The 11,156-nt window shown below is 42.5% G+C and overlaps 1 protein-coding gene across 2 annotated transcripts in view; it reads left to right on the forward strand.

The window, feature by feature from the left end:
- The window catches only part of LOC127372569 (inositol polyphosphate-5-phosphatase A), a 138,325-nt gene extending 127,454 nt beyond the window's left edge, over positions 1-10,871 (forward strand). The window contains exons 13-16 of one of the 2 annotated variants that reach the window (XM_051416465.1): positions 4,751-4,862; positions 7,603-7,671; positions 8,645-8,681; positions 9,022-10,871. In XM_051416465.1, coding sequence (XP_051272425.1) covers positions 4,751-4,862; positions 7,603-7,671; positions 8,645-8,681; positions 9,022-9,071 — 268 coding nt within the window. In that variant the 3' untranslated portion in view covers positions 9,072-10,871. Of the gene's footprint in view, positions 1-4,750; positions 4,863-7,602; positions 7,672-8,644; positions 8,733-9,021 lie in introns of both variants that reach the window. The other variant, XM_051416474.1, reaches the window with a different exon arrangement.
- The last annotated feature ends 285 nt before the right edge of the window (positions 10,872-11,156 follow it).

Consider the following 11,156-nt stretch of genomic DNA (forward strand, 5'->3'; position numbering starts at 1 on the left):
GTGTGTGTGTGTGTGTGTGTGTGTGTGTGTGTGTGTGTGTGTGTGTGTGTGTGTGTGTGTGTGTGTGTGTGTGTGTGTAGGTGTGTGTGTGTAGGTCTGTGTGTGGTCTGTGTGTAGGTCTGTGTGTGTGTTTTTGTGTGTTTTTTTTTTTTTTTTTTTTTTTTTTTTTTTTGTGTTTTGTTTTGCCGCCCCCTGACAACGGCAAACAAACATAGCCGTAGAGGCTGCAAGTCGTTCAAAACCCACAGTTTCTGGCTTTTTGGCCAATCCCAGCCCGGCAATGGCCACTCCAACATCCCATGATGCTCCTTGCCACCCTTGACCTCATGTCACTGATACTATGACTCTTATCTTTGGCTTCCTGCCCTACCTATATTCCCAAGTTTATATTGCCCTCATTAAATACCGAGCACCCAAATAGCCCACTGTTTGGCCTGTCACTTATTCGTCATTATGTAGAACAAGGTAATAGCTTTTCATGGGGAGATAAGAGAATGTGGGACAAAGATGTCTGGCCTGAAGCAATCCATGCCAGGACTGCGTGTCCGGTCCTGGGGATGCAGGTTGGTGTTCTGGACTACCAACAAAATCTTAACTTCCATTTTATACACAGCTTTTTGTTGTTTGATTCTTTTTATTTGAAGCGTGTGCATATACAGTATCTTGGAGAGCACAGTAATGTATTTTCCGACAGCCTCTCCCTCTGCTGGGTGAGGCCGAGTTACACAGTATAGGTAGGGCCTGTGCTCACATCGCCAGTTTTTACTGTTGCAAGACAAACAAGCTGACACCGGCGGAGCACATGAGAGTAATGTGACAGCCGCCAAGTCAAACATTAAACCCTAAACCAAGCATGAATGAATGAGCTCTCAATGGGTGCTAGAGGGTCTCGATGTGCGACCATACACACATGTATCATCTGAGATGTGGTCAGCAACACAAAGGAGTGGAGGAGCGAGCAGGAAAACAGTATCCTTGTGTCAACTTTACACAGGAGGTGATTGCTGTAAAAAAAAAAAAAAAAAAACCTGTAAAGACCAAACAAAGACACCTGGCGAGACAAATATTTTAGTCATCAGACGTCTGATGTCTCAGACTTTTCTCTCGTCACCTTTTGACTTGAGCACTTTCATAATATATAAGCTTGATATGTATTGTAAATACAATAAGAGTATCATTTTTATACTCTTATTATGTGTACTTTCTCAAGGTCTGTGCACCTGCAGGATGGTTGAATATAGAGGCAGTTGCTGTGTCCTACTGTTATGCTGTGTATTAACTGTACTTTATATACACTATATGCTATATATCTGTGTAGTATGCTGGTTTTTGTGACTTTAGCACAAACTTAACAAAGAGCAAAGCAGCAGTTTTCTGAAGTGATTTCTTTCCAGATGAGAGCAGCTTTTCCATATTCACTGTGCATTGCATTGTGGGAGAATAGTGTACATCAACAGCACACTCAAAAGAAGTTTTAGTCCACATACTGCCTCTGATTTTGTCACTTTTACAATGTGAACATATTATGTAATCAAAACCTGCTCAGAATTAGAGAGTAGTGTGGATTTGGGACACAGTGTTTCAAGAGATTGGATTTGACAAATGACTTAATTACTTAATCACTTATCATTGGTAGTCTACTATATTAGCTCTAGAGATGGTAAAGCAGTATATGTAGCCTATATCTATGTGTGTGTGTGTGTGTGTGTGTGTGTGTGTGTGTGTGTGTGTGTGTGTGTGTGTGTGTGTGTGTGTGTGTGTGTGTGTGTGTGTGTGTGTGTGTGTGTGTGTGTGTGGATGCCTTGAAGTGCAGCTCCCCCTCCTACAGATACACAATTGTTGGAGTTATCAGCTTGACCCATTAATTAGTGTAATTAGTCTTGCTGCGGGCCATAAGGGTCTGATATGAGCTGACGGACTCCAGCCCACACGCCCTCTCGGACCGTTTACCTTCCCCGATAAGTTTGTGAGCTCGCTAATCGGACACATTAATCACGTTGGCCCCAGCGCGCCATTCGACTGTTTGCTGTTGCATTAAGACTTGTTATCTCCATTGGAGCCAACGGAGGGTGCGGTAAAACAGAAAGGGGAACAACCTATACCTGCACACAGGGACGCAGAATGGCCCTTTAATGGCCATTGTTGAGTATTTTTAATCAGCTTTAACAATGACTGGCTGTCATCAAAAATGACTGAACGATAGCAAAGTTTTGTTGTTGAAGTGCTCGAGGAAGTTCGCTATCAGGCGGGAGTTCATTGTTTGAAGGAGGTTGGGGGGGGGAGTTGATTTTCTCTCAATCTCTTTAACACCAAAATGACCCCAGGCTTGTTAGTCAATAAAGCTATAACAGAGTCCCTGATAGGCGGATTGTTCACAGGCTGTTTAAGGCCAGGGTCCGTCCCTCAGGAAGCAGGAGTATTCAGGCCACCCTGAAGTGGAGCAGCTCCAGCAGCCCTTTGAAGACTTTGCTCTTTTCCACCCTCACTTTGCCTCTTTCTGTCTGATCCGTCTTTATCCCCTCTCTTCTGCCTCCCTGTCTATCTCTGTTTCACTCATCCTATTCTTCATGCTCTCTTTTATCCCAGGATCACTCCTTTAGCCCTTTGATTAGCATACCAAAACCCCCATGCATTTCCCCCACGGTTTAAGTGCTATTAATGCTAATTGGAGGCAGGGAACTTCTTTAAGTAGCTTTCTACAGGTCTGTTTGTTCACCTGGTGGGGGGGCTCTGTGTGTGCCAGAGTGTGTGTGTGTGTGTGTGTGTGTGTGTGTGAGAGACATCACCATTTAAAAAATGGTCACTGTATCGCAGAGTGCTGGTATCAACACATACAGTGTTCTGTTAATGTATGTGGGGGAGGATTAATCTCATCCTCATCTCATTCTGAACTGATACTCCACACTTTGTGAAGGAAGTGTGTATGGCAATCCACAGCTTTATGTTTTAACAGCAGTACTCATGGACAGATAAAAAACACGCAGGTTCACATTTTAATAATTAATCACTAATAAAACTACTCTAATAATCACAGTTTTTTTCCTTTTATCAGTTTATTCAATGGTGCAGTAGTCATTGTTCAACAAAAAGCAACTGTTAATGAGCCAGAGTTAACCAAAAAGGATCATCACAGCAGCAGTTCATAGTAGATTTATAAAACTAACAATAAGGAATAGGACAGACGGGGAACAAGATGGCAGCTGAGAAGGCATTTAATAACACATCATTTGTGTTCATAGAATCACTTTACCTACATTTTGTTAAGAAACACACATATTCATTACATCACATACCGGCACCTTGTTCCCCTGTTCTTTATTTTGGAATCTAAACTATTTCCACACATCCAGTTTAACCTTTTCTTGTGGGGGAAACAACAGGCGAGCTGAGCCCTCAGCCATGGTCTCCTCCCCCTTGTCCCTTCGTTCAGAATAAATCAGGAAATCAATATAAGACTGTGTGCCGGTCAGCTAGACAGCTTTTCATCCCGATTCCTGATTATCACGATATTGGAAATTTACCATGATACATTTATCTGTCAGTTATTTATCACAATATGGGTTATTATCCTTAGAGGAAACATTCAAATCTGGAAGCAGTGTTGTTTTTTTGCCCTACAGTGAGATCTAGAAGCTGCACCCTCTGCATTAGTCCAGGTCTCATCAGAAGAGGTGCATTCTGGTCTAAATGATGTGCGACAGCTGTGAGGGGGAAGTAGTAGTATTAGAACTAGCACTAGCTGCGGCAGTAGCAACCACATAGTGATTCCAATGCACACATATACATACAGAGCAACCAAATGCTTATTAAATGTATAAGTAAATGTATTCTGCCTTAGCACAAAGTCCAATTAAGCAATCAGAGCTCGGCAAGTGTGATGAATGGAGGTCCAGATGTATGTGTTTATTTTATCATTAGGATATCACCATGCTCAGAGAAGAGCCACTTTGTGTTATGCTACGGTTAGCACGTGTGGCACTGAAGGAGCAAATTGGATTGGTATTACAGTATGTAAGCCCGGTCTTACATCCTGATGAGCACCGACAAACAAATTGGATTGGTGGCGTGTAAATCTGAAGCACTTTGATGAGCGGAAGGGGCAAATTGAATTCTCAACAATGTAAATCTGTATCAGCTCGATGGCTCTCCGCCCGACTCCAGTCCTGCCGCCGCTTAAATCATGCGATTGTTCCCTGCTGTTCCAAGATACAATCTCTCTTGGCCATTTGCTGCGGCACCTAATCTGTTTTTGATGACCCTGTAGGGATGTAGCTATACATATGGGCAACTGAATCTCCCTCTGGCCCGCTCTGACTAAATCACTCTCATTCTTTCGTTTTTAATCCCCCCTCCCTCTCTCTCTTGCTCACAAACGCACACTCACAACCTGTACAGTTGGCAAATAGATGGCTTTGATTGAGCCATCCATGTGTGTTGATTCAGGAGATTACTTGGATGATTGGTCATGCTTATGGACCTCCTGTTTTTTCTGAGAAACATTTTGATCTCTGTCTCTGAGATAAGGCAGATGACGTGACGTCTCATATTTATTACTTCTCTGGAGCCCTGTTGATTCCTACAAATCATATTTATTGCTTTCCTTATTGCCTTTACTCTGTTGTCTTGTTCTTTGGGCTGCACTTTACTAGAAAATAAAGTTCATTATTACTCAGATAGCCCTTAAACATGTATAAATATCTATAAATGTTTGTTTGTTGTTGTTCTGATTGTGTCTTGCCTTTCTCTTCAGCTATCCGTACAGTGAAGACAGCAGTCAGGGGAAGCAGTACATGAACACCAGATGCCCCGCCTGGTGTGACCGAATCCTCCTCTCTGCTTCTGCCAGAGACCTGGTCTTAAAGGTGAGCCTAAACCTGTCACTTATGATCCATTTCAGTGGCTTTCGATTGCTTTTAAAAGTCAAATTCCTTCGTATTCTGACCAAAATGTCACCACTCCTGCCTAAACTATAATAACAGGCGCTTTATAAATGTCTCACCCTTTATTTCTACAACTCTATCGTCCTTGATCCACATTACCCTCCCCGCCCTCTGTCACTTCACAGATGGGAAGGATGAGGTGTCTGTGAATATTAATTTGGAGCGTTAAGCCATGGGTCCACCCAGACAGTATATATATCCCAGCACTTCAACCCAGCGGGCCCCATCTTCTTCATAAAGCCACAGATCTGTCGAACCCTACAGGCTCCCTCGCACAGGCTCAAATCCACCCCCGCACTGTAAACTGCAGCCAATCTGCCGCCTCTATCCTCTCCTCCTAGTTTGTTTGCTGGATTACGTAGAGATCCACTGTGTGGCTCTGCCAAACTTTCCCAGATTTTTTGTCTTACATAAGACAACAACTCCTAATTGGATAGCTGCCATGGCCGGGAAGACACTCCAGTAAGAGTGGAAAAGCACTGTAGATTCCCAAACACTGGGAATGAGCTGAGCTTTAGAGGTCTCTTCAGTGCTGGAGCATGCAGGCTTTCATCTGTTAATGTGTTTATGAAAGAGATGCAGCAGTCTATTGTACAGGTACAGTCCACAGCAGGGGGCTGCTCAGGAAGTTTGGCTTTCTTTTGTCCGCCACAAATGAGAAATTCCTTCCTGATCTTTCTTCTTTACTGACTGAAGCCTCGCTAGAACAATAACTCTGATTGCTGTATTACAGTATTACAGTAAGTTGTGCAAAACAGAAAGGGTGAAGCATTTTAAAAGGAGAGCACCCAGTTTGTTTCACCCACTTAATGTGTCACACACACACACACACACACACACACACACACACACAGCTGGGTCGTTGTTTGCATTTCTTCCCCTCAAGCACCGGCTAATTGCTTGTAATGCCGGGACAGAGTGGAACAGTTAGTGTGTTCGCAGATTGGCCGATGATTCACTGAGCACACACTCTCTGGCTCCGAGCATTACAGATTGTTGAGACATAGGCCCCGTAAACAGCCCGGCGTGTGGCGTCATCTATCATGGCACGGTCGGTTAACTCGCCATCATGTTATTTTCTGCTTGCCGAGCCCTAACACGCCAAAGGTTGCCCGCTGGCTGTGCGGCGCGGCACCAGCTCCGGGAGCGCCGGTAATGAATGTGTAGCCGAGCGAGCGCTCCCTCTCTGCCGGAGGGCCCCGGGTAATTTGTTTATCTGTCTAAAGATTACGCAGCCCGAAAAAATCCACAATTTTATGCTGCCTTTGTAAATTATCAAGTGTGTGTTTGATGAATGTATCTCAGGCTTTGGGAGGCAGTGGCTCGGGGGGGGCTGGGGGGGCGACGGCTGCCAGACAAATAGAGAGGTGCCAGTGCGTGGCCCGCTGGAAAAGGTAGAGTGAGGTGGAGGCACACCGTGTGCTGACCCCGCTCCGCTGCAGGATTGGTCTGAAGTTAATTTGGATTTCGCTTTATGGTTCATTCTCAAGCTCTCTGTCTCTTTCTTCTGAAGCGCCAGTGCAGCTCACCGAGTCACAACTGGTAGCCCCCACCAGCCTCTGTGCGTGTGTGTGTGTGTGTGTGTGTGTGTGTGTGTGGCTGTTTAAAAAGTCTTTAGTTCAACCAGACAAGTGTGATTTATTCTCCGTTCTGCAGATTCATGTGTGAGTGGGTAGCGGCTTCTTTGTGTGCAGGAAGTGATATTGAAACATGATTCCCTCAGATAGGCAGCACTTAGATTACAGTGAGAGAGAATTTGGTCCAGAGGCAAATGTCCACTTTGTAAATTACTCCTGCTTTTCATTTCTCTTCACTGCGCCGTGCACACGTTAAAACTGTGCCCAGTTCCTGAAGGTGCATTCAGTTCAGTGCATACTTGTGTTGTTCATCAGTCAGACGCTGTGAGAGAGTCTGCAGTAACACTTTACTTTTCAGGAATTCAACAAAACAAACGTGTGTGTGTGTGTGTGTGTGTGTGTGTGTGTGTGTGTGTGGAGAGAGAGAGAGAGAGAGAGAGAGAGAGAGCATCATAAAAGTTTACTTCAATGATTGTGTAACAGAATTGAGGCAATATATATTTTTAATAGTTTTTTTAGTGTGTCTGAACACATAATGAAGCCTTTCCTGTGCACTTACAGCTGGTGTTCGTTTTAAATTTGTCCCCTCAAATATTTACACAAAGCTACAAACTGAATGGCTGAATCTGAAGGAATATTAACCAGAAATTGTATGCCAACAGAAAATAAACTGCACAAAGTGACTGGTGACATAATTAGCACATAAACAAATTCTTATTGTTCTGATTTCTACCATTAATTTCAATGTCCAAATTATGTACAACAAGAAAAAGAGTGGAGCTAATGTTTGTAATGTTTTAATCTGACCATTGTACGGTTCTAGGGGGCTTTTATTTTGAAGTCAACAATATAATCCCACTAATTGTGTTTAATGAAGCTGGCACATTGATTGCTCACCCATGAATGTGTCATAAAACATGACACAAGCGTGTAATGACTGTACTGTGTAAACACAAACCCGGTGCTGCTGACTCGGCATCCTGTGTGTGTTTACTCTCTCTAGCACAGTGTGAACGCTCATTTCACATCATCAACAAAACAAACTGTTTTCATCCCAAAACCAATGTGATTTTGTCTGTCTGCAGCCTGAAAACGAAGAGAAGTCTGTAGTCTATGATAACATCGGACCCAATGTCTGCATGGGGGACCACAAGGTAACAACAGGGCCTCTGCCCACATCTGCACTGTGTGTGTTTGTGTTGTGATGAAACTGTTCACTGTAAACTGATTCTGTGAGTCTGAGCCCGGCGTGGAAGAGGATGAACTTCTCTCAACACATGAGTATCCAGTGAGGAAACCACTATTTGCATTATGTACTGTGCATGCAGATATGAATGTGTTGCAACAGATAAAGTTATTGATGGTTTTAAGATATGATAGATAAGGTAGAATTCACTGACTTCCACCTGCGGTGATCTTATTGCAACATTTGTTTTTGAATTGTGCTCCGTCAACTACAAATATCCCATTATTGAAAATTGATTGTGCCATTATTACCCATTGTACCCTTTAAAGGTTTAGTTTCCAATAGTATGACTGCTGTTTCAGGACAGGAAGAACACTTTAAAGAATAAACCATTACTGCAATCAATTATTTTTGAAAATTAAACTTGTAAACTAAATTTCACCCACTGACAGCTTTACACCAAAAATATGTGCATTAGTCCTAAAACAGTTGACCCTGACTTAAAGCTGTTCCTATTTGAGGAAGAATGTAAAAAAGTGAGGATTTTTTTTACAGCGGACTGCAGAGAGAGTGTTACACACTGTTCAGTCTCCACGGTGTCAGACAGAAAGAGAGGCGCCTTAAGTCAGGTCTTTCATCAATACTTAGTGTGTCACAGACAGTAGTGTGTGTGTGCGAGGTGACCTGAGCACACTGAGAGATACTGCAGCGGCCCTCACCCCCCAGCCACACACCACTGCTAGAATCACAGCCGGCTATGTTTAAGAAATGTCCAATGTAGTTAGCACACGGGCCCAAAAATGCACGGCACTGCTGTGTGAGTTTAACCCATGTGTCACAGGCGCTCGGGGGGAGGGGGGGGCTCCGGCCTGTCCCAGAGAGCTTCATTAAGTGTTGAACTTGTTTTCTCTAACTGCGGTTTGTCTCTGTCCCCCTGCCAGCCTGTCTTCCTGTCCTTCCGAATAACAGCGGGGGCAGGTAAACCTAATGCAAATAAGCACAAGTGTTGTGTGGTGCAGTGATGTCGTGGTAAATATTAATTTTTTTCTTCATTCTAATTCTTCCCATTGCTATTGTTTGCTTTGATTTTTCATTACCTTGGTTCTGAAGGCAAATGTGCCTGTTTGAAGAGTTTTATTCCAAAATAAAACGTGTGACATTATTGCCGATTGCTTAAAATGCTTCAGTCATTTTAAGACATTTACTTACAAACTAGTGCTGCATTTGTATTCTGACTTTGATAACAGTAACATTTTGCTTTGGTTGAAATGGCTTCTTGGTATTTGGGAATAAAACATTTCCTTTTTTCTCTCCACAGGGAAGTGTTGCCAAAGGGGGGAGAAGATATTCCGTGAAGCGCCTCTGTGAGAACACCAGAGAAACAAACAGGACACCAACATACACGCACCCGCACACGCACACGCACACGCACACGCGCACACACACACACACACACACAAACATGCACACAAACATGCACACAAACACGCACACAAACACACTTTGCACAAGCATACACTGAAGAACCCAAAGTTTTTCAGCAGTGCTGACCAGTTGCAGTTGTCCTGACACCTCATCCATATGAAAACACCACCGTTTTCTCTCCATAAAACACTTGTTGAGATGTGGACGAGCACCCGAGGGCCCGGCTCCAGACAAGACACACATCGCTGACCTCACTGTTGCCATGCAACCCCATTCCCCAGAGAAGAAAAAAAAAAAAAGGACGGCCGGACGGACGACTCTTTTCCATGCCACAGCCTCGTTGCCAAAACTCTAATTGAAATCAGTCCTACTACATACTTTTAGACACCGTACTTGCCATTTTTAGGTATGCCTCTATGTATAGAAGCTACTCTCCACACAGTATGTAAGGTGTTTTAAAAAAAGAAAAGTGCAATGCAAAAAAAGTTGTATATCTATATTGTTAGGGTTATTTGTACATTGGACAGTATAACATAGAGTTGTTGATGGTTTTAGTGCCGTTCTCTTTTCTGACCAAACTTTGTGGTCCCTTTGTTGGAATAGATAGAACTTTTCAGTTTATTTCAACAAACTCTATATATATATATATATATATATTTTGTTTTGTTTTTGTTTTGTTTTTTGAGTTGTTGTTGTGTGCACAACACACTGCCATGCCTGACACATCAGTTGAGTCTCATTTTATATACTGTACTTTTTAAAGAGATAATTTATAATTCTTACCAAAATGTTTATGCTGAAGTGTGCAGCAGACAGAGTGAGTGTGTGGGTGTTCCTGCAGCCACAGTGACCTTTGAATAGTCAGTACAAGAGGAGAGAAACTGTTCCGTGATTTATCGCCTATCCAAGAATGTTTTAAGCAGTGCCATAGACCATGCAAGTATATAAGATAATGTCTCATATATATATAGCACTCTCACATTATTTCATTATTATTCTTACTCTAACTTATTTCTATAATATTATGGTTCTGAATGTGATATTTTAGATAGGCTTGGGTATCCTTAAAAATGTAAACTGTTTTTTTTTTTTTGTTATTTTTTTTTTTTTTTTTGTCATTTGTTTTGTTACTGCATTATGGTGCCAAGTATCCTACACAGAAATGAAGTGTGTAAGAGTTATAAAATACTTAAGTCAGACGGTAAAGGTATTGATTATGAGATGTAAAAAAAAAAAAATAGAGAGAGAGAGAAACTCTAAATGCGGGAACGAGCAGGAAGACTTTTTATTTGTTCAGTATGTAGCCTTCAGCAGCCTTCATTGCAAATAATTTGAGCATTAAAGAGGCGATCCAGCGTTTCCTTTTTATCGATTTCATTTACTACACTACAGATTTCAGACTGTGTGAAGCCGTCAGATTGATCCTCCGTGATTTTATTATTATTTTATTTTTTCATCTAAATCACCGCAAGTGGAAATGATTTTGTGCCTGCCGCAGAATTTATGTTGTCTTGTGTGATTTGGTTCGTAGGCAAAAAGTTAAAAAAGCAAAAGAAAAAAAGAAGCCTGCTTGTTTTTGTTCCTGCTGGTCATTGTGAGTATACTGTAGGAGTATAAGCCGCAGTTTTTTTCTTCACTCCATCTTATAAAAGCAGATAGAGATTTTATTCTACCCCTTCTGGACGGCCTGGCCTCTACTGTAGGTGATGCAGTTCTCAAGCAATAAAAAACCATTAGAGCTCATCGGCTGTTTGTCCTCATTGCCTCTCCTCTTCCCTCTGTACTGCACAATGGGAGCTCTTTATCAATTAGCCCTCCGCGGCATCATCAGTGGATTATTAGTGCGTTATTACTGCGCTGGTGTAGAGTGCTAGAGCTCACCAACAGGGATTCCCTGAGCTCGTTTTTCTTTAGAGAGAGAACTGAGACACCAGCTTTAATTGGGCCTGCACAGCAGCCCTGAACGGAGAGTCCTACATCAATATAGTTCCTAATACTGACCCTTTTATTGGATGTTTATGTTTAATT

Source organism: Dicentrarchus labrax, unplaced genomic scaffold, assembly GCF_905237075.1.
Source record: "Dicentrarchus labrax unplaced genomic scaffold, dlabrax2021, whole genome shotgun sequence".
NCBI classification, from domain to species: Eukaryota; Metazoa; Chordata; class Actinopteri; family Moronidae; genus Dicentrarchus; species Dicentrarchus labrax.